We start from the raw sequence: 23,711 nt of genomic DNA on the forward strand, positions 1-23,711 counted from the left end.
TTTCAATGTTTCTTCTAGACTTTTTTCTCCGGGGGGGGGGGGGGCACATGAAATTTTCGAGGGGGCTTAAAATTTCCGGGGGGGGGGGGGGAAGGACACGATTAAAAGAATATATTTTCTATATAAATTCCATTTCGTTCTGGGGGAAGGGGGTAGACTTTCTCCGAGGGGGGCTCGGGCTCCACCCCACCCACCCCACCCCCGAAAAGATGCCTGGAAGAAACACTGCCTTTACACTGCGTGTACTTTAATTTTGATTTTAAATTACAAAATCAAAGCGTACACGCTCTGATCAAACGTATCCGCTCCTAGTATGTAAACACGCACGCCATTTTTTTACCGACATAATTTATGTAAGCTCATTAACATTTTATTGCGGTGAACCGGAATTACCATTCCCCTCCCCCTCCTCTTCATTACTCAGCGCAACATTTGTAATTAATCGTCAGCTCTCCATTGGCTGATATTACAGGGGAATAAAAACAAGAACATTATCTCCCATTTATTAAAGGGATATTAAAACTTTAGATTTCCTCCCATGTTAGTTTTGTTTCTTTTTTTTTTTTTTTAGATTAAAAACAACAGCTTTACTTTTACCTCCCCTTGTGGCATGACAGCGGTAGGTGTACTACGTCACAAAGTGCGTGCGGACTGTACCAATATTTGCCGTGCGCGTCGTATTGTCAACAGACGGAGTTCATTAGGTCTACCAGAAGCAACAGCGATTTTAAACTGTTGAGACTGTTGTCTTTGGTCTGCTACGTTACAGCTTTAGTCCAAACTTTATGCAAGACAGATCTACAATTTCGGATAAGCTTTTTATTTTAAATTTTGTGATAGCCAAAAAGAAAAATGTTTCTCGTGTTGATTTGTTTGTCGTTGGCCAGTGTGGTGACGTCACAGGATAGCACTTCAGTACCAAGTAAGTTGAATATTTAGAGAATTATCTTTAGTTTATCTTCAACATGAGCCGAGATAGTCGTATCAATGACCTGGTCGTTATCAGGAGAAAGGGGGGGGGGGGGGGGTTGAACCTTTTGAGGGACGGGGGGGGGGGAGTAATCACAATAAAGGTTCAAGTAGGCCTATATTTTTTTTAATTTCAACTTAATATTTTCATTTCTATTTCGTCAAGAGAGATTCTTGGAAGAAACACTGTACATTATCGTTGACACGGACACATTTTTTTTTATTTGTTGTTCATTTCATCGTTTTAGTAGCTCTACATTTTTCTAAATATATTAAAAGTAAAGCTATACACTTTATCAAAATTTATTTTTTTGAGAAAGAATATAAAAAACTTAGCAAATGCAGAGCACTTTAAACAATATTTTTACATTAAGGCCATATTTCAGCATAGCCTAGCGCCCCCCCCCCCCCCCCCCCCCCAACGAAATGGAATTTATATACAAAACATTTACTTTTACCAGCCCTGGAGAAAAAAGTCTGGAAGAAACTCTGCCTATGAGTTAACATACAGCATCACCCTAGCCATTTTTTTTGTCTATAATACTTTGATTAGCTAGGGTCTATCATTTTTCGGTAACTTTTTGTTTGTGGCTTTTGAAAGAATTTATTCAAATATTTTTTTTTACTTTTCACGGTTACATAAAGACAACGAATACATGGCGTTATTTCAAAATGGTTTTTCTTTTTTAAAAATCACCCATTCAAGTTTGAATTATAATAAAACACTGCGCTCGATTAAAAAAAATATTTAAAGAGACCTTCAAGAGTTTAACTCATTCGATGACATTAAAAATAAATAAACCGGGAGTGATCTCCCCTAAACTTTCTCGAATATTCTTATATAAAACAACAGGGGATGAGAACTCGGGCTATAGACATGATTTTTAATCCATTTTAAATACTTAAAATTTTAAAAATAGAATAAAATCACGTAGACAAAAGAATTGCACACCCAGTGAACGCCAAATAAAAAAGTGCATAATAGTGCGCAATATTATTAGTACTTTAAAAATTTACATTAGTTTTTTGAAAAATGGGAAGTAGCGTAAATTACTACTTCCGGTCTACGAAAATTACTCAAAATTTAACAGAAGGTAGAGAATTAGATCTTTTACTTACATGTGAAATTTCATTTATCTATCTGAAATAGTACTCAAGTTATAGGATTTTGAAAAATTCAAAGTAAATAAAGTACCATTTCCGGTTATCGGAAATCGCTCAAAGTTAATACGGATCTACGATTTTGATAAAATACTTACATATGAAATTTCATCAACCTAGCTGTAACGGTACTCAAGTTATCGTGTTTACACACGGACAGACAGACACACACACAGACATACGGACAGAATTGCAAAGCCCAGTTTTTCAGACTGGATTACGAATAAAACCTCTTAATTTTGATAAATCTGGATTGATAATTTTTGCCCGATTAAAATAAGTCCTCTATACTTCGGAAGTGATGAAGGACTGAGGTGTAATACGGTGAAAATTGTTAAAATTTCAAGTGATTTTTGTGCACGATTACAATACTTTCTCTATACTTCGTATATACGAGAAAGTAAAAAGTTGATGTTAAAGGCCTGGGATAAGCGGTGTGGTTGGAAGATAGTGGCGTGAGGCCGCTGGGGGAGATGATTTTATTGGGCGACAGAACGGGTAGAAAAAAGACGGATCTTGTCCAGATAAGCCCCGCTACTTATGCAGGAAGATCATTGGTGAAAAGTTAATCCCCGACCTTTTTCTAATATCTGGACATTTGAATATTTAAACGCACACCGTGAAAAACAACTTCTTATCTTACTCTGGGGTAAGGGTTGGGGTTAGGATTGGGGTTACAGATCTTTTCATGCAACTTATTCCTGACATGTCCAAATTTCGACAAAATCTAAAAGTAATAATCTGTTTTTCGGGTGGCGGGGGTTTACTATTTTGGCGGGGCTTATCTGGACAAGATCCCGGAGCTCTATGGTTATTGAAGAATTAGATCAAAATTTGCATAACACTTCCCTACTTGGCTTCACAGTAGGTTCTTTAAATATTACCCATGCGAGCTTGCAAATCATCATCACCGCCATCTTTTCCCTTCAGTGTCCAGGGTTCACGAGGCTGCCATAGAAAGCTCTTTCCATTTTTTCCTATCTCTGCCAACTTTCTTTGCAGCTCCCCAACATAGTCGTGCCTTTGTCCTCTGTACGCCTTCACGTCTCCCTTGGCATTGTCTGTTTTCTTTTTCCTTGAGGCGCCCAGTTCAGGACCATTCATGTGATATATTCTGGTCTCATCCTTGATGCATGGCCCATCCAGCGCCATCTTCTTCAGTCTATCCATTGCCATCTTCTTTTTTATTCCATCTATCGCCATCTTCTTTTTACTCCATCCAGCGCCATCTTCTTTGTTATTCCATCCAGCGCCATCTTTTATTTTTATTACTTCCAAAACGGCTTCAGTCAGCCGCGAAAATGTGTAAAAAAGATAAGCCAGAAAAAAACTGAAGACCAGTAATAATCAAAACGGTGCATGAACATAGATTGCAAGATGGGTCTAGATAAATAGTAAAACATACAAAAGTGTGTATGGCGTTATACAAGTAAAGTTCCCTTTCTCACCCTTTATAAAGAACTGACAGTAACATTAAAACAAGTCCATTCGACTTCCAACGATTGGGCCTATAACCAGACATTCGCCGATACACACCGTTATTTGAGACAGGTACTGTAAATTATGTTCAGCGTTCTGCTGGGGTACGAGCCGTCAACTACAGCTCTTAGGGCTATCAGCGCCGCTGCCATCGACTCCCTTTGGTCCCACGTATTTTCATCATCAACGTTATGATTTTTCCTTTTCGTTTCTTGCGAAATATAGGGCCTACAAGTCTGACTTCAAATTCTCGTGGCAATATGTTTTTTGAACGGACTTTTTACACTTTTCTATAGGTTTCATTGTAGTGCCGGACTGGTTATTTTAGTGGACAATAAACGCTGCGTGATCCTCAGCCCCACACATTAACTCGTTGAGACAGGGAAAATGTAGCCTATAAATAAATAGTTTTTTTAAGTGCTGAAAGAGGTACAATTTAGAAAATATAGCATACCCTTCAACATAGATGTTTTAAATGTAACTATAAATAGCCCGATTTTTAGTTGCGCCCCCCTCCATTGTCTTAAGTATCCAGCCACCTATAAGGGCTTTTCAATTTCAACCATCCCCTTCCCATTTTTTTCAAACGAAATTCAGCTGCTTTTTTTGTAACATATTTATTCTGGAGAAATTGGAAACGGCTCTACGTGCCTGGGTAGCTACACCATTAGTTCTTAATTCTAGTGTTGGAATCAAGTATTACGTGACGCTCAGATTTCAGTCTACTTTTCTTTTAGGATTTGCTTCCATAGACCAAGTTATTTGATTTTGGAGTTGTCGCTCCTGATATATCGAGCCTCATCTGCCCGCAGCTTCAAACTCAAGACTTTACAGCTAAGCAACCATGAGCTTAACCAACTCGACCTCCTATTACTCAACACATTCACTCACAAAAAGTTAATATCCCATGTTGTCTAGTTTTAAACATGTTTTATTATTTAATCCATATGACAAAAACTTCCGCCAGAAAACTATGGCCTTGAGGTGTGCGCTAATGGCGCCCAGTTGGTAGGTCACCCCCAGGCCTGCCAGAGGTACTACAACTGTTCAGACACCACCCCACGGGGATGGAGGAGTTACCTGGGACCGTATGAGGTGGAATGTGCCTACCCCAAGCTCTTTGACATCAGAGAACTGGCATGTAAGGACTACAAGGTGGCGGAGTGTGGGCCTAACAGAATCGCTGCCAAAGATCCATGTAAGTTTGGTCTAGTAACATATTGCAACAATAAAATTGGTTAAAATAGTTCAATTTTTGGGTACAGTAAGTTTGGTCTAGTAACATATTGCAACAATAAAATTGGTTAAAATAGTTCAATTTTTGGGTACAGTAAAATAATCAGTTTTACAGTCTTTTCCATTTCTTGTTCATTTATTTACAAGAGCAGAAATTATACATGAATATACATACAAAACCATGACAACTTAAATCAGTAAATTATGCTTTTATTGTGGAATGAACAATTAATTTTAACAAAGGTATTTAATAAGACAATTAAAGGAAAAGAAACTTAATCATTGTTTATTAAAAAGAAAAGTTTGTTTCTTATAGTAGAAACCAAAACATTGTTTTTCATAATTTTTACCAAAATCACTTTTTCATAAATCATTCAACATAAAATTATTTAATTATTATTTTATAGAGCTAACAATACTGATAAAATGCCTCTAAGTCTACTTATTTTTCTGCAAGGAAGTGCTCAAATAAATAAAAATTACATAGATTTTAAAAATTAATTTATTTTTCCCTAAATAATTTTTTTCCTTTCCATAAAAACAGAGTCCAAATAGGTTGTAATTTATTTTACCTATACATAACATCACACACAAAGTAAAATTGTTTTCTTTGAACCATGAACCAGGTGACTACGTCGTCAACAGATGTCTCAGCGCCCACTGCCAACCCTGCAGCTCTAGGATGCCATCTTGTGTTGGCTTGCCAGATGGCCTTAACGTAAGCCAAACTTCTTTTTATTTATCACCAGTTTGTCAGCAGAGTGAGGTCCCTTGGAGTGGAAGGTTGTGTATACATAAGCTGTAGTGTTCTATTGTAGACTCGTACAATCAGAATCTTTATGTAGAAGACAGACCTAAACATGTATAACACATGGTCATTTCAAAATCTGCCTTTTATTTGGTGGTTTTTGTGTTAGTTGTTCAAATGTCAAAAAAATATTTTATAGCACAACCGCCTAAATCCTCAACAATTACAAAATACGTTTTTATTTTGTGACATTAGTTCAGTTAGTTAAAAATAAATGTGTTTTTTTATAGTTCTCTCAAAGCCTGACATTGAACTAAGGAGATTGTGATATGCCCATGTTGATATGTAGTGGTTAATTATCTGTAGCCTTCTGGTCTAATGCCACCAATCAAAACATCTCAGGTGAATCCTGATCGTTTATGGACGCCCTACTTCATCAGGTGTGAAGACGAGAGGCTGGTCGGCACTGGCAGCTGCCCAAAGCACAGCCCAACAGCCGGCACAGGTTTCTTCTCCCCGCTGACCAAGTCATGCGTGTCCATCTTTGAGGTGCCCAGAACCACAGGGTATGGCCTGGCGCCATCCTGCGAGGGGAAGCTGCAAGGGTTCTACCTGACGGCGGAGAGACCAGACGTCTACTACACCTGCCCCAGTGGTCAGGTCTACTACTGTCCTGCTGGGACTACATACAACCAGCAGTTGAATCAGTGCAAATGAATTCTTTCTTAATTGTTTCCTCAATTAAAGATAATTAAAACTTTCCTTTATCATATTTTTCTTTTTAAAAAATTAACATCATTCTGTAAATTTTCCTAAAATAATTAAACAAGAGCAGTAGAGATGATATATATTTTTTCTTGATACAGCCTGTCTCTTTCATAAATCTTGTTCATCATCTTATTCCGTTTATGCCCAAGACACATGGGGCAGATAAAGTAGAGTTCACCTGTTTTAATAATCTCTGCAAGCAAAGGGATTATGTGTTCAGCATTATGCCCAGCCGCCTTTGTTTCCCGAACAGGAGTTAGATACCTATCAGAGCTGGGTGGACTCATGAACGTTCTACTGATTTGAACCCAAAGACTTTCAAGCTAGCATTCTAGTGCTCTACCACTAAGCCTCGCCGTCCCATATAAACCATGTTAGAAACACTTTAGTCACTATTAACAAAAAAGGGAAGGGTAACACTATGGCTGGACATCCCCTAACCCAACCAAACAATTATTATTAGCCATTGCTACAAAAACTAATTCTAACCTATGATTAGTGACTTTCATGCCTTATTATTTTATAGAGCTAACAAATGTCTCCAACTCTTCACTTCTGTCTCTTCAATTTTACCTCAATGAAGTTATCTTTCAAAATTAATCTCCTCATTGTTCTTATTGAATCCCCTACCGTATCCCATTTTGAAGACATTATAAGACTTATTTCAGTAGCTAAAACAACAAAAGACCAAACAAAGGGTTGACTTACTTCATGTCCCAGCTATGCTGGCCAGTAAACTTTATCCATTGAGAAAGTTGATCTGGTGCAGAACCTCTAAAGGCCACAAGGCATCAACATCATCCAACTCACTCAAGTCCTGAAGTTTGATAGGTTTGACAGTTGGCTGCTCACCACCAGTCTCTAGTGACCCCACAGCCATGATATACATCCCTGAAACAAACAGCCACTTTGTAAGGTAGAGAATGTAGGACAGAACTTATTTCACACAGCCATGATGTACATCCCTGAAACAAACAGGCACTTTGTAAGGTATAGAATCTAGTACAGAACTTACTTCATCTGAACACATTTGAATCAAGGTATTCATAATCAAAGAGAAATAACTGAAACAAGTAAAGCAATATAATGTTGACTGAGTAGTTAAAAAAACTACTAAGTATAAATACCAATTTTTGAGCAAAGCAGGTTTAATGCTCTTAAAAAATCAATAAAGAATACTGAAAAGTCTGTTGAGACAAAATTACAGTGATAGTTTGATATTTGTATTTCTGGATATCACTGAGTATCACAGTCAACCAAAACTTTGATGGTTTAATTTGACCAGAAGTAAAGATTCCTCTTTAGACCTAGGGGATCCATTGGGCAGAAAAAGTGAAGTTCATATGTACTACAAACAAAACTGTAGGTCTGTACCTTTTTTAGTCATTACTTTAGAAGCTGCACTATCACACTGTACCAGCGTTACAGTTCCAGTTCCATCATCCACAACCACTGTACTACCAGAGTTCTTTATCTGATATATAGTGAAATATAACCTTAGTTATAATCTTACAACAGAGATATATAGTGAAATACAACCTTAGTTATAATCTTACAAAAGATAAATTACAGAAGTAGAAAGATCAAAAACTTAGTATATTTGTTTTGGTACCAATAATTTTAACAGCACATGGTTATCTCAGCACATTAAAAAATACTTACTTAGGTAAGCTTTTTAATCTTTATTATGTGCAATAGGCAGCATAAAATAATATTGTAATAAGCAGCATGAAACAATATGTTGTGATATGCAGCATAAAATATAAGATTGTGCTTAAATTAGTACTTAAAACTGCTTGTGTACTAAAATAGATTGTAAAAGCTAAACAACTAATGGGCTGCTTAAGTTGTCAATTGACTGCAACAGCTCAGATATTTTATTTCTCTTAGCAATGCTCTAATCAATATCAATCTCCACTAGCCATAAAGCAAGTTTGAAACTACTTACATCAACAACTACCCCCTGGATCCAGATGGAAGCAGACACAGGAAAACTTAGGTTTGGGAGCTGGCATTGCCAGGTGGCGCTAGATTTGTCTTCACGCTGTTCACTACAGTGCTTGAGGTACTTGGCTAGCATCTTTTGTGAAGGTAACTTCAATAATGTTGACATGGTCTTCAGAACCTTTAACAAAATGAAACTTTCCAGTTAAGTGTCACAATAAAATCTGTTCAAAAAATAGAATCTTTTGTGAAGGTAACTTTAATAACATTGACATGGTCTTCAGAACCTTTAACAAAATGAAATTTTCCAGTGAAGTTACATTCACAATAAAATCTGATGCTAATTCTAACAGAAATTACCCCTACACTCTACACTAAATACAGAGGGAGAGTAAGCTATTGAGAGTAAGCTAGATTTGTCTTCACGCTGTTCACTACAGTGCTTGAGGTACTTGGCTAGCATCTTTTGTGAAGGTAACTTCAATAATGTTGACATGGTCTTCAGAACCTTTAACAAAATGAAACTTTCCAAAAGTGTCACATTAAAATCTGTTCAAAAAAAAGAATCTTTTGTGAAGGTAACTTTAATAACATTGACATGGTCTTCAGAACCTTTAACAAAATGAAATTTTCCAGTGAAGTTACATTCACAATAAAATCTGATGCTAATTCTAACAGAAATTACCCCTACACTCTACACTAAATACAGAGGGAGAGTAAGCTATTGACCAGTGTTTCTTCCAGACTTTTTTCTCCGGGGGGGCACTTGAAATTTTTGGGGGGGGCGGTAGACTTTCTTTGGGGGGGGGGGGGGGGGGCAGACACTGTTAAAAGTATATATTTTCTATATAAATATATAAATTTCATTTCGTTCGGGGGGGGGGGGGGCGGTAAAAAATTTTCGGGGGGCCCCCCGAAGAGATGCCTGGAAGAAACTCTGCTATTGACTACCATGTTGTATGGTGAAATAAATAAGTTATCTGCTCAATAGTCAATACTTGTACAGGCATTAAATGATTAAAATTGAATGACAAGAACTTTACAGTTTTCTATTATGCACCCAATTCCTGATTTCATGGACTAACTTTATGTGTGTGCATGTGTCAACTGTCTTATTATAGTTGCCTGGTATTTGACCTGGGGTGACCAGATAGGGGTGAATGGGAGAGAGCCCTGATCTGAACAGTGACCTTTTACTTAAATTTGAAAAACCTTGTAATGAGATACCTAATGACAGGATCAAGTTAGGTCACCGCCCCAAACAGTAGTCAGGTTGATACTGAGCAGAGGATGCATGTGTTATAGATGGACTAGAGGCCAATGTATTGAGACAGGGAAATGTGGAATCTGGTTATTCATTGTTAGTCAAGATATTAGGGAATTATGTGGTTATACTTACTCAACTGTATGTGCATTTTCTTCCTATTTTTTATTATGTATGGTGAAGGGTTATTTTGATGAGCTGAACTTTTTTTTTCATGTAATAAAACCACTTATTGGAAATAGGCTTGTTTCCTGGTTTATGTTACGCTTTGTTTACAGCCTTTAGATTGAAAGGGCAGGTGGATATGAAACAATATACATAAGGGCCTACACAGCTATTGTGCAATCAGCTTGCTCAGCGTAGGTGTCAAAGTGTGACAGTTGGAGAAGATAAAATTGCTGGGTGTAATTTGAAAAACTAATTGATCCCAGGCTGAGGGTTGGGAGTTGAACCTGTGACAGTAAAAAAAACTTTGTGCATATCTCTGCATTTGCTATTTGGCAATAACCCAAATTCTGTATTTATTCAAATATCATTGTTTTGAGTTTATATTTGACTTAAAGAAACAACCCCGCTGTTTGGTTGAGGCCACACCGGGGGGGGGGGGGGGGGGAGGGAGGGAGAGAGGCACAATCTGTCCGGGATTCAGATGGTCAATTCTAAATATCATCCTAAAATTTCATAAATTATTATTGTTTTGAGTTTATGTTTTGTTCAAATTTTAAAATAAATACAACTATGAACTATGGTTATCTTCTGCGTTCTTAATTTTTAGTGTTGAAAGAGATTCCCTCCAACACAATATATGGATACGGTACGTGCCAACATGTTATGCACCATATAATATAGGCCGTTCTCCCATTTCAGCCTGCTTTTCTTTTTGGATTTGCTTCCATAGCCTTTGTCCAACCAAGAACAAACTACAAGGCAGCAGTTGTTTAATTTTGAAGTTGTCTCTCAGGAGTTGCTGTCCCCAGCTATTGAGCCTCATCTGCCAGAGGGTTCGAACTCGACTTTTCGGTTTAGCAACGATGAGCTTTACCAACTCAAACAAGCCGACACCCAACTAATAGTTGGGCCAACTATGAACAATGATCATTTTGATGAAGTTTGAAGTAGATCTAGAAATCTAGATCATCTCTAGCTACTAGATCTATATCTAGCTAGCAGTAGCGTAGCGAGGGGGGGGACATATGTCCCCGGGCGCCGACCTTAGGGGGCGCCAAAATGGGTTGGAAAAATAAATTGAAAGGTCGAGGGGGGTGCAAATCAAAATCTTGAGGGGGGGGGCTGCAAATCGAAAGTTTGAAAGGGGGGGGGGGGTGTAAAGCAAAATCTTGAGGGGGGTGCAAATCGAAAAGTTTGTCCCCGGGCGCCGGGAAGGGTCGCTACGCCTCTGCTAGCTAATAGATTAGAACTAGCCCGCCGGCGACTGGTTAAGCCAGGGATTTAAATTATTAGGCTAAAAATAATTTAATAAATGAATAAATGTGGTAGGGTCGATTCTAAATTTTCTAAAAAATTATCCTCATAGACTCATAGATCTAGGGCCTTATCATAATTTCTCTATGCTCACTCACAGTAAAACTTTTATTGTGACTTCACTAGAACTGGAATCTAAAATTCGGGGTCAAGTCCGACTACTCAAAACATTTTTTTAGAGTTCAGCAACCTCGATTTGTTGGGCCTACAATTTTACTTCCGGTTCAATCATTTGTGTTGTTTTGGTTTATTTGTTAAAGGGATATAATCGAGCAAAATTAATTTTGCCGAAATATTAATTGAGTTGTTAACCTTTGCATAGTTACCTCTCTGTAGTGTTTGCTAGCTCTTTGCATAATAACTGCTGAGAAATAATTGAAAATTGTTAACTAATTCGGGTTAAAACATTAGATTCGTTAATCAAGTTTAACAATAAAAACCTATGCATAAAATTTAAAGTAACTACTAACATCATGTTTTAAAAATGCAAAAGTGCGGCGTCACATGTTTTTAACTCCACTGAAGTTGTCTGCAAATGGCAAATAAAGGCATGCTATTTTATTAACTATAATATTGTGTGCGATCCTCGTTATAATCGTCATATCATTCCTTTCCACCGTTCTCAGTGAGATCTAGCATCTTTACACTTACATTAGTTGTTGTAACTTGATTAATATTGTTCAATGTTTAATTTTCTACCTTCACTCCCAGTCAAATGCTCATTATTTCACCCCCTACCTCCCCCGAACCTGTCATCTATTCTATTTCGCAGTCATTTGAAAGTAAATTTAAATTAATATTTTTTCTTAACTCAAACAAATTTGATAATCTTTTCCTGTTAATTAATGTAAAGTTCAGCACTTTCTGATATTTAAAAATTCAACAAAAACGTTGACTTTGTTTTAACTTATAGCAGGTAAACTAAAATTATGTCAGCTTGTTTCATCAATTTAAAACCTTTATTTCAATATTGCTTAAGTTTTTTTTAAAATATCTACTCCTGTTGAAAAGTTTTCCTGAATTTATTTTTTAACACCTGTTCACCTATGATTTAATAAAATAAAACAAACAAAAATAAAACTTGTCTTTTTTATTTATTAAGACTTTTTTTGATTGATCAAAAATATGCAATACAGAATTTACATAACCCACCACTTCCCTTTGTCCATGTTGTTAAAAACACAACTTCACCAAAACTCTAAATGCTTTACCTAATATTAGGTAGCTTATGTACAATGTGGATATTATGACATATTTTGATTGTTTAAAGAACAGTGGCTTAAAAAATTTCATTAACAATTAATTTAAGACATGTTCAAAACACATTCCTAAACATAACATTAAATTTTTAACATAAAACTAAACTGCTTTACTTAACTGACATCATAGACTTGGTTTTACATATATTAAAATGTTATAACTATTGCCAGTTTAAATTATACGTGTATATTTAAAATATAATAATTATAATAAAAGACCCCAGCTAATGTACTGGAAAAAGTGCATAATATTTGATAAGGCACAGTAAAAACAACATGAAAATGTACAAGGCCCATGCTGACTTATAGGGCAAGCTTTTTGCTGAGCATACAATTTTGTGTCTGTTGTTTAATTTTGCAGGTAGAGGATCAATTAGAGTGGTTGAAAATCATTAGTTAAGTTTGAGAGATGTATAAAAAAAGTGTGTACAATTTGATAAAAAAGTAAAAAAAAAAAAATGCTCACTATGATCAACACATTAACATATCTGACATCATATATGTCAAATTATATTAAAATAAGATTGAAATTTAAGTAACAGATTTTAGGTTAAATAAAGGGTTAAGTATCAAAGTAAACAAAACCTTATGTAACAAATTGTGATAAGTAAACTTTTAAGTATTTACTGCACAAAACTGAACACTATTGTGGTTTAATGTCAACAATGAATTTCATTCTAATTGGTTTTTCACTTCAAAAATCAATTTTAATTTTGCCAGTAGAACTCAATGTTATAATGCTCTATAAAAACAATGAATAATAATAAAGTACAGTGAAAAGATTCAGTCTTCAAAAGTTTAAAAAAGGCTACATAGAATCCAGTAAAAACAAGCACTGAGCTGACATTATTTATAATTTCAACTGTTTGAAAAGGCACACAAAGTAAATTTTGTTCATTTAGTAAAAAGATTGATCATATCAGGCACAAATAGCAACAAAACCTTATGAGATTGTGTACAAAAAGTGTCAGTATAGCATATCACCTGATAAATAAACAGATCTTTACTTTCAACATGTCATTTATCAGATCCAGCACAAAAATGTTTTCACAAAAAAAAAAAAAAATTAATTATTAAAATTCAGATCATACAAAGGTATTAAAAAATCATCAAATTCACAGTCAAATCATTGTTTGAGTTAAGACTTTAAGACTTTCAAGTTTACCTAAGACAGTGAAAATAAATTTGCATATTTCAAATAGTTGTTGACTAGGTGAAACAAAGCAAGTAATTGAATGGCAAAGAGAGGACTAATCAGATTTCACCAACAATCTCTGCTTATTTCAAACTTTTAGAAAATTGACAGCGTCATTAAAATATAAAATAAAACACTAGATGAGATGTCACTAATATAAGCATTAATAACAAGCAATCATGAACATTGGTTAACCATTATATTCAAATGAAATCTTAGAAACAAGTAAAATGTAAACTATTTCCATAAATAACAGATTTGTTTTTCTTTGTTCTAGCTATAACATCATAACATGTAGTCGTTTACTGTTTCATGTATTTTTAATACTTCTGTGTATTTTAATATCAACTTACCAAGGCACTTTCCAAAACATACAAACCAGTAAATGCAAAATAAATAATTTAATCGTAAAATCTAAAGCATGACATTTCAAGAATAAGGAAGGTGACACTGACATCACAAAAATATATTTAGGATGTTAGAAAGACAAGGTATGAACTTCCGGTGGTTTATAGAACAGTATCTTTTTGTATATTGAACACACTGGTTTATAGAACATATTTTTGTATACTGAACATTGTGATACAACGATATAAATCTTGAGGTGGTGTGGATCATTGCATCATAGACATAACATTGTGAACACATGAGGTGGTTTAGGTCATAGCACTACACAGACATAAGAATCTTTATGAGATGGTGTAGGTCTCAGCACTACAGACTTCAACTTAGCACCTTTGGACGTAAAAGATAGTGTATCATGACTATAATGTGTAATGTAAATCTTAAGTAGATGTGTATAACAAGCATAATACCAGAATTATTATTTGTTCTTGGAAGAATGTGTTCACATTCAGCTAAATGATTAAAAAATGTATAAAACCATTTTTTTTACAAATGGATAATTATAAAATAGTAAAATAAATGTAGCTACATCTGTAGACATACTAGATTGTTCCATTTTTATAACATATTCATCATTTAAATTATCTTTAAAACAAATTGTGAAGGCATTTCCCTGTAACACAGTCATAATTCAGTAAACAATTGTCCACCAGTACCACTCAATAGTTTAGAACTCTGGACTTGTTTCTCTCAGTGAAGATGGTGGTGGTGTCACAATGTAGTCTGTCATGTCTAACAGCTTCAGCTTCATTATGCTATCTGATAACCAGAGAGAAGTGTTTTAAAAGGCTTAACAATAGATGTATGTAATAGGATACATTCATCAGAACATTAAGGAAACAAAAAACAAATAATACCAAGGATGTCGCATTAAAAAGCTGGTGATTATTGCATCATTGAAGTTAATTTATTAATAAAATGGTACTGCTCTGAATGTACTTATTAAAAAACATTACTGCTTATCAGTTTCAGTACAAGCAACACATACAAAGAAAATCCTATTTATGGTAAGCACCAAATTGAAATCACAGTTTGTAAGTGATAAATCAGGGATGTAACCAGACAAGGAAAAAAATATTAGGAAATTTTCTTTAGACAAGAACTCAATGTTTTATCTATTTTTTTTAATCGCAGTTAAAGCAGTCTCACACTGTTACTGTACTAATTAATTGTTTAATGACGCTTGTATTTTAATCATAAATATAAGTTGTACCACAATCAATCCTTACCTAAAATCCAGGTAGGCCTGATGACCACTCTGTCAGGACTGTGCTTGTCCCCAACAAAAACAAATGCTCGTGACTTTGACCCAGTTACCTAGAAATAAACAAAATACAATTTTTACAGATGTATTAAACATGGACTTAGATGCCGCAATGTAGGTAATGAAATAAAAAAAAAAACTTACTCGCCTGAACATCACAGTTGACAAAATGATGTAGATAAGCAATGACAAAAGGATCTTGCTACAATGTACTCACCTGACCACCACAAAGTCTAATTAGCTGGACCAGTTCCTGTCTGGCTGGTGTTGAGTCCTTTGAAACATACACAGGCCCTGTTTTCGTAAATATCCCCAGCTTGTAGCCTGCACCTATTGCTTGACGTTCACACCGAGATATCTAAAAAAAAACATTCACTTTTAACCAACATTATTTTAACCAGTCGCAGACCAATACATTCATAGCTGAATCTTAACAAAAGTTTTATTTTCCTTAAGGATTTGATAAGCATATTAAAAATGTATATTAAAAAAAAACATGAAAAAAAACAACAACCTTAGCTGCAGGAAACTCTTGTTCCATTTCATAATTTTCTTCTAGCAGCCACTCTCTAGCCTCTAGAGATTCAAGAACCTTAAACAAAATAAGTAAATGGGACTAAATTATATAAAAAACTATAAAAATTATATATAAAACATTACTTCACCCACTCAAAACACTAAAACTGTTAGGTGAAAAATAAAAGACTTAATTTACATTTGAAGTATTAAGAGTACTAGTATTACTAGATTTAGTTCTTTTTGCTAATTATAAAAAAAATCAGTGCCAAAAAAATTGTGCTTTTAACTAAAATGTAAGCAAGAACCAGCACCAACCCATTCTTTCCTCAGTAGCCAGCAGCCTCTGGCCACACAGTGTATGACATTCAAAGTCCTCCTAGCATCCCCACACACAACATGGGTGGTTGTAGCATCAACATTGTTTGTCATTTGAAAGGCACCCAACTTTTTCACTACGGAATATACCAATTCTTGTTCCCTAAAAAGGACATAAATATATTCTTATTGTTAGTATTAATGTATAAAAAAGATTACATGTATTGAACTTAATTTCTGTTTTGTCCCGCCTTTAACTTATATTTACATCACAGGCTTTCATTGCTCTATTGGCTTTTTAAAAATTATTAAATGGATTTTGTTCTAAAATCTTTATTCAAAACTAATTACAAAAATAAAATAAAACATACCAAATAATGAAAGCGAAAGAACAAACTAGATAAGTGAGAAAGTATTACCCTCAATGAAGACAACACAAACCAATGACACAACCAACTAGACAAGACAGGCAATATTACCCTCTATGAAGACAACACAATGAAACAACCAACTAGACAAGTCAGGCAATATTACCCTCTATGAAGACAACACAATGAAACAACCAACTAGACAAGTCAGGCAATATTACCCTCTATGAAGACAACACAATGAAACAACCAACTAGACAAGTCAGGCAATATTACCCTCTATGAAGAAAACACAAACCAATGACACAACCAACTAGACAAGACAGGTAATATTACCCTCTATGAAGACTGGTCAACACAAGTGAGTATTGACTCTTGAGGCCAGTTATCATGGACTGCTCCATCACCAGTGAGCGTGCATGTCGCAGACTAGCCGGAGCCTCATCAGACATGTGGCTATCAGACAACTGACTGTTGTTGCCATCTTCGCTGGAGGTGGACTGTTTACCTTTTGACTTCTTGAAAGAAGGCTTTGACTCACGGCATGCATCAGATGAACTTGTAGATCTGTTTCTTTTTAGGTAAGCTTTACTGTGTGTTGGTTTTGTCTTGGAAGTAGTGGAAGTATTTTCTGTCACTAAATCTTGTTCTGTTATTCCCTTTAACACAGGCTTGTGCTGGTGTTTAAACTTATCAGTTTTACTCAGAGAAAAGTCATCAATGCTTCGCCTTGAAGAAACTGATTTTCTTTTACCTCGCACTGAAGTTTCATTATCGTACATGACCGACATGGACGTGCCTAATGTATCATTTTTTGATAAATCGTTTAATGTAGCAGACTGATCACATGATACACTTGTGGTATGTGGACGGGAAAACTTGCGGGTTTTAGCGTTGTTTTTCTCTGCTGTGGTAGAGGTACTGGTTTCTGCAGGATCAGAGTGTTTGGTAGGTGTGGCAGACTGATCACATGACACACTAGTGGTATGGGGATGGGACAACTTCCTGGTTTTAGAGTTAGCTTTCTCTGCTGCAGTAGTAGCTGGGAGTTCAGTAGGACCATCACAGTGTTTGGTAGGTGTGGCAGGCTGCACTGAGCTTAACCTCTGACTTCTCCGTCTTTCCTGAACTTTGGTTGCTGCACTTTTAGTCTCAGTTAACCCAAACAGAAAATCTGCATCAGCTTTGGCACTTTTTCTGTGTTTTTTAACATTGCCTTGAGGTTTACCACTTGTATTTTTACTAGCATCGATTTCTGTTGTTTTTTGAGCTTTATCATTATCAGTTTCTTTTGGAGCTAAAAGAGCATCAGCAAGCTGTTTAGCTGACAGCAAGTTTCTTTTCTTTGTTACCTTAGGTTTAAAATCTGGTTGTGGGGGTGGTGAGGCGGTGGGACAGTTGATTTCATTTGACTTTAGTGGGAGACTGGACGTAGCTTTTGAATCAGAGTTGTCCAGCTTCCTAACAACAGACACACGCCTCGACTGTCTCCTTTCTCGAACTATTTCTTGTGGTTTAATTTTTGATACACTTGCATCTTTAGGAACTGTTTCATCCCTAACAGACTCTTTTAAATTTTCATCATTTTCATTGTGGTTAGTTGATGCACCATCATGATGCTTAGCCACAGACAGGCTGTTTTTCTTCTTGAGAGAAAGATTCAAACCTTTCAAAGATTTGTTGATCTCAGGGGTTTCAATGTTGAAGCCCTGGGGTGACAGCACAGGTCTAGGGCTTTCAGTGCCCCATCTCTCGTCAGCTTTACAACCAGCTACTGGACTGTGGGAACGTTGCTCCTCCCCTTTACGAGAAGGCGACAAAACAAAACCTTCAGGGCTGGTACAAAATTTACACTGCCAGATACTGTCAGCAGTGTCATCATCCTCTGCAGAAACCCCCTGAATTAAATTAGGGTTTAATTTGGGAGATGAATGATGAGGCTTAGTCCCTTGTATTAAATTAGAGTTTGTATTGGTAGATGAAATGTTAGCCCTAGCTCCGTGTGTTAAATTGGGGGTTAATTTGGGAGATGAGATATTTTGGTCCACACAAGATGGGCTGTTATTTCTAGAATCCAGTCTTTTGAGAAGCCCAGAAACAATCCCGGACATGTCATCATCGCTACTTTCCATTGAACTACTGCTCATACTAGCAAATTTCTCTGTAAAAATTAGATAACAAGTAGGGTAGAAAATCATTTAAGATTAATTTTAAATTCTCAATATGGTAATCAATTAAAATCGTTAACTTAAGCTATGTAAAATAGAATAAAATATTTAAAACTAACTTATATAGTGTTATCTTACCAAACAGTCGTCTTTGTAAAGGTTTTTCTTTGAATGTTTTAGGAGTAATAAGTGGAGACTCCACATCATCTGAACTGAGTACTGACGAACATTTAATAAAAAAATAATTAATAATTGTTTTATTACTAAATATAAATGTCAATAACCAAGAATCCAAAGTTATATAAAAGCAGGATTACTGATTGCATGCTTTTAACCAATGAAGTAATAACTATTTGCTCTTACCTAGCTTCTGCTCTCTCACCATTTTTTCATAGCGGTCTTTTAGGCTTGGAGGTGTATCAGGTATTGGTGAAGTTATGTTTAAGAGGGACGACACCTATAGTAATGCAGACACACAGTTTATAAATTGCATCAGTTGTACAATTTAAGTAACACTTATTATTAAAATACATATAAAACATCAATATATATTTCACTTTGAAATAAAAAACTTTAAATAGAAAAAAAATTAACAGTATAATAATAGATGGCATCAAAAATACATTCAACAAAAAATATTGAGGGTTCTCCAGAGAAGATGAATCAAAAAAAACTTTAGACTATGCAGCTACAGTTGGTACATTAGTAAAGAGAGATGACCATTGCGCTTACAACACAATTTCTTTAATAACAAACATTTCTCTATAGAGACTTACATGTGGAGACCTGGCCTGGGTTTCCAAAGCTAGGATTGGAGGATTAAGGGACAAGGTTGGGGTGGAATCTTCAGCTAATTTAAACCTATTGGCCATCAATTCACGCTTGCGACGTTTCTCTCCTCTCTCTGCACTGCGTGCTAGTTCTTCATCAAAATCACATGGCTGCATGGATTTCATTTTCTGGTCACAGAAAATAAAACATGTATATTGTCATAAGTTAGTGCAGCAAATAAAACATGTATATTGTCATAAATTAGTGCAAAAAACAAATGACTAACACTTACATTGTAATAAGTTAAAATGTACAATATGAATAGTAATGCTTTACAATAGGCATTTACCTTCCATCTAGGAGCAGGCTTAAAACAAGGAAGTGGACTGTCTTTAATCTCTGGTAACAAGGCAGGGAACTCCTTTTCAGACATGCGCATCCTGTTCTCCAGACAGCTGAAGTACATTTGACACATATTGTATATGGAGCTTATTAGTCTAACACATTCACACATTAGATCATTAGATGCTCCAGTTAACAAATAAGCGTGTAACTCTATCGCATTCAAATCTTCTGATAACATTAAATGCTACAGCTATAAAATAAGCTTATAGGTTTACCATATTCCCATATTTTATCAATTTATGAATAAATTAAATCAATACACATTGATCAACATTTTGCACAGACACACATAGCATCTACAGGATAGCCATTTAGACAACCATTGACACAAAAATTGGTCAGCCAACCTGTTTAACCAGGAAACAGAAACAACAGGAATGTTCCGTTTCTGAGCCTTGATCCATGTCCGCTTTAAACCCTCCTTGAAAACAACATGTGTCACATCATCGCTAAATGTTGGCTGCACTGTTGCCCCAAGCTGTAGTAGCTTTTGACTAACAGCTGCGCTTCTGTTGTCATTATTACTGCGGACTTCGACATAGGCCACAACATCTGTGAAATTAGAGCACAAATAAAAATAGGTGACAATGAAAATAGTGATTTTTTTTGTCCTATGCATACCTTACTAAATAAGAAATGAAAAATAACAATAACAATGAAATTTAGGCCTAACAGCTTATTCACAAAATTTAATATAGTCCAACCTTTCAGAATTGAATTTATCTCCATGTAAGAAAAACAAAGTTGTAGTCATCCAGTGAATACAGATACCTAAAATGAAAGATAGAAGTTGATTGGTTTTTTTCTGATGAACTTAAAGAAAGATTTAGTTAAGTAAGAATTTCTGTAAAACTGTTGTTGATGATGTTGTCAGGAGTGCTGAACACAGATTGAATAACAGGTTTCATAACTTTATTAAATTTTTTAATTATTTTAAGTCATGACACATCTGTGCCGTAAATAAAATTTTAAACCTTTTCACTCGGTGATGATTGCAGGCATGCATACCCCTGCCAAACAATTATGTAAACAGTAAAAAGGAGAAATTTGAAGAAATAAAAACAAACAGAAGCATGATGCTATTTTGCTAAACCAAAAATAATACTAGTCCTAAAGTTATTTAAAAAAGCGTTATTATAGTTACACATAGATATGAGCAGATGTGTGCTTTTAGTTTATAGCAATATAAAAAATAAAAAAATTGCTTACATTTTTTATTTTAAGTAATGTAGTACAACAATTTTGGATTATTTAGTTGCTTTTTAACACATGACAAATAATTGTTCAACCTTTTTTGGGTTAAAATTGGATTTTTCTCCACCACCACAACCATCATCCCTAAGGACCCCTTTGTAGTGCATAGGGACACCATCACACCTATTCATTCTACTCAATTTTGGCCCATTTTTCCAATTTGGGTCCATGACATTCCAGGTGCATCTGCTTCACTGACAGCTAATCTTTTCCAAGTTTGATTTGGCTCACCTACTTTCTTCATTCTTTGATGATTCCAAATCTAATGCCTGTCTGGTGATGTTAGTTATTTTTAAAAGGTGAGTCCAAACCATCCTCATGATTTGCGCGTTGGCATTTCTTTTCCAATTGGGTTTAGCCAAGTTTTTTCATTTTTCTTCATATTATTATAATTAGGCCTATTTGCCTATTTAATGTACAGTTATATCATTTTTCCAATAACAAATACTAATAAACCGGGAGTGATCTCCCCTAAACTTTCTCGAATATTCTAATATAACACTACGGGGGATGGCAACTCGGGACATAGACAATATTTTTAATCCATTTTTAATTACTTAAACTTTTTATAATAGAATAGAATCTCGTCAAAAAAAAGAATTGCACACCAAGTGAACGCCAAATAAAATATGCGGGATATTATTAGTACTTTATAAATCCATATGAGTTTTTTTTTAGAAATCGGAAATAGCGTAAAAAATTACTACTTCCGGTCGACGGATATTACTCAAAATTTGATAGAAGGCAGAGAATTAGAACGTTTACTTACATGTGAAATTTCATTTATCTATCTGAAATATTACTCAAGTTATAGGCTTTTGAAAAATTTAAAGTAGAAAAAGTTCCACTTCCGGTTATCGGAGATTGCTCAAAAATTGATACGGTTCTACTAAATCTACGATTTTGTTATAATAATAATACTTAGGTATATATGAAATTTCATCAAACTAGCTGTAACGGTACTCAAGTTATCATGTTTACACACACACACACGGACAAGATTGCAAAACAATGTTTTTCCGACTCAAGGAGGCCCTAAAACGTCGAGATTTGCAAAAATCTCGATTTTTTTTTCACGATTACAAGACTTTCTCTATACTTCATATATATACGAGAAAGTAAAAAGAAACTATTCCTTCCTTTTTTTTAATATTGAAAATTTCTCAGAATAGACTACTACTCACTATGACACACAGAAAACCACTTTCTCTGGCTTACAGTACTACAGGTATTTTGTTCATTTTTTAGCTGCCTCAATCTCAGCAGCTGAGCCTGATAGAGACCTAGATCTAGAATAGATCTACACTGTATATTAGTATTATTAGTGACTTGACTTAGTCTAGACTGGATCTAGCACTAGTTGGACTGACTACTGAGGCTAAGGGAACAAACCACTTGTGTAGTGTACTGACTGACGAGTCTGTAGTGTAGACACTAAGACAGCTGAGGCAGGGGACAAGACTCATTGTCGAAATCCGACATTGTTGGATAGATTTAAAAATAATCAAGATAATTCAGAGTTTAACTAGATCTAGCTACTCAATAATAGATCTTGTTAGACTACTTTAATATGAATTATTACGAAATGATTATTAGCTTCATGTGTAACTTACTTCAAAAAGATACAGGTAAAATAAAAAGGTATTGTTACGGCACACCAAATCTAGCGCTTGGATTGTTTTCGGAAGTTCGAAAGTTAAAAACAAGAAATCATATTTGTAGTGCCTGTTGATATTTCATATTTTATACAAATCAAACTATTTAAAGGTGTTACTTTTTGTGTGTAGGTTAATGGCATTTTTAAATACACCAACTAATATTTTAACTTTAATTAGGTATTCTAAATGAGCCGAAAAAAACGTACTGCGCGCAAAAAAATTTGGTCGGGTTGCGCCAACGCTCGGAGATCCGATACCATAATACATACGATTACACTAAAAACTAATATAGAAAGTAGAATGGACGCCCTTTAAGATGATATGACTTTGCCCGCTGTAAAATATAATTTAATGCTAAAAATAATAGATTTAAAAGTTTCAAATGATTTTTTAACACGAAAAAAGTATTTTACAGCCGGCAAAATTATATATTCAGATCGGGCGTCCAATTTACTATAAAAATGTTATAATTTAATTAACACTTAATGTATGGTATCGGATCGCAGAAATAAAAACGAACGCATACGTATCGTGAAGACCCGCGCTAACTTTTGCCGGCTTAAATCTAGTTTTGCGTAATGTCACGGAACACCCGGCTCAAGTTCAAAGCAGGATTTTGTGTTTATTCGCGGATTACCATGGATTTTAAACAAGGTCTAGGTAAGTTAAGTGCTTTATAAATTATTAGCTATATTCATTTTATTTATAATAAACTGCTGCTTTAAACTATTTGCATTTTAGTGTCCACTTATCGGTAATTGCTACACGCTTAAAAAAACATTTACCAAAAAATTATCTAGACCTTTTTAAAAGTTCTTTGTATTTAATTTACGATTACCAAAATAAAAAAGGAATGCACAATTAAATCAAAAAGATGTTTAAAAGAGTGATAGAATTTAATTTGTATTCGTGAATTTTATTAATTACTAACATCGACCGATTAAACTATCAACATATTGTCGATATTTTAAGCCGCTTGTCGGCCATTTTTTTTTTTTTGCCTTCTCGTAATGTTGGATTCAACTATTATATTACGCAGGGTTAACAGCATACTTTCAATTTATTGTAGCATTGTTTAT

The 23,711-nt window shown here is 35.0% G+C and overlaps 3 protein-coding genes across 3 annotated transcripts; 1 reads left to right on the forward strand and 2 right to left on the reverse strand.

The window, feature by feature from the left end:
- The first annotated feature begins 591 nt into the window (after positions 1 to 591).
- LOC131938928 (uncharacterized) lies at positions 592 to 6,353 on the forward strand. The gene is made up of 4 exons (XM_059297163.1): positions 592 to 922; positions 4,577 to 4,807; positions 5,472 to 5,563; positions 5,996 to 6,353. Exons 1-4 carry the CDS (start codon positions 853 to 855, stop codon positions 6,308 to 6,310), a joined length of 708 nt encoding a protein of 235 aa, XP_059153146.1. The 5' UTR covers positions 592 to 852; the 3' UTR covers positions 6,311 to 6,353.
- Positions 6,354 to 7,100: 747 nt separating this feature from the next.
- Positions 7,101 to 8,496, reverse strand: LOC131938960 (recQ-mediated genome instability protein 2-like). The gene is made up of 4 exons (XM_059297210.1): positions 8,310 to 8,496; positions 7,736 to 7,835; positions 7,310 to 7,326; positions 7,101 to 7,268 (listed from the first exon to the last, which is right to left on the reverse strand). Exons 1-4 carry the CDS (start codon positions 8,472 to 8,474, stop codon positions 7,101 to 7,103), a joined length of 450 nt encoding a protein of 149 aa, XP_059153193.1. The 5' UTR covers positions 8,475 to 8,496.
- A 4,848-nt stretch (positions 8,497 to 13,344) lies between these two features.
- Positions 13,345 to 22,650, reverse strand: LOC131938961 (microcephalin). Its single transcript, XM_059297211.1, has 13 exons — positions 22,588 to 22,650; positions 20,425 to 20,491; positions 20,068 to 20,272; positions 19,665 to 19,770; positions 19,321 to 19,503; positions 18,908 to 19,001; positions 18,683 to 18,763; positions 16,713 to 18,537; positions 16,009 to 16,171; positions 15,689 to 15,766; positions 15,392 to 15,532; positions 15,140 to 15,227; positions 13,345 to 14,669 (listed from the first exon to the last, which is right to left on the reverse strand). The coding sequence occupies exons 2-13, from the start codon at positions 20,447 to 20,449 to the stop codon at positions 14,578 to 14,580; spliced, it is 3,081 nt and encodes a 1,026-aa protein (XP_059153194.1). The 5' UTR covers positions 20,450 to 20,491; positions 22,588 to 22,650; the 3' UTR covers positions 13,345 to 14,577.
- Between the last annotated feature and the right edge of the window lie 1,061 nt (positions 22,651 to 23,711).

Source organism: Physella acuta, unplaced genomic scaffold, assembly GCF_028476545.2.
Source record: "Physella acuta isolate Inbredline_101_S28 unplaced genomic scaffold, ASM2847654v3 ptg000260l, whole genome shotgun sequence".
Classification (NCBI taxonomy): Eukaryota; Metazoa; Mollusca; class Gastropoda; family Physidae; genus Physella; species Physella acuta.

What these genes read in the sequence shown, in the direction of transcription:
- LOC131938928 (XM_059297163.1), top strand. Translation starts at nt 853, where the DNA reads ATGTTTCTCGTGTTGATTTGTTTGTCGTTGGCCAGTGTGGTGACGTCA. An exon ending in GGATAGCACTTCAGTACCAA is followed by an intron (nt 923 to 4,576) that starts GTAAGTTGAATA and finishes AACTTCCGCCAG; the next exon opens with AAAACTATGGCCTTGAGGTG. An exon ending in AATCGCTGCCAAAGATCCAT is followed by an intron (nt 4,808 to 5,471) that starts GTAAGTTTGGTC and finishes ACCATGAACCAG; the next exon opens with GTGACTACGTCGTCAACAGA.
- LOC131938960 (XM_059297210.1), bottom strand. Translation starts at nt 8,474, where the DNA reads ATGTCAACATTATTGAAGTTACCTTCACAAAAGATGCTAGCCAAGTAC. An exon ending in TCCAGGGGGTAGTTGTTGAT is followed by an intron (nt 7,836 to 8,309) that starts GTAAGTAGTTTC and finishes ACTATATATCAG; the next exon opens with ATAAAGAACTCTGGTAGTAC.
- LOC131938961 (XM_059297211.1), bottom strand. Translation starts at nt 20,449, where the DNA reads ATGGAGATAAATTCAATTCTGAAAG. An exon ending in CCCAGGCCAGGTCTCCACAT is followed by an intron (nt 19,002 to 19,320) that starts GTAAGTCTCTAT and finishes GCATTACTATAG; the next exon opens with GTGTCGTCCCTCTTAAACAT. An exon ending in GGTGAGAGAGCAGAAGCTAG is followed by an intron (nt 18,764 to 18,907) that starts GTAAGAGCAAAT and finishes AATGTTCGTCAG; the next exon opens with TACTCAGTTCAGATGATGTG.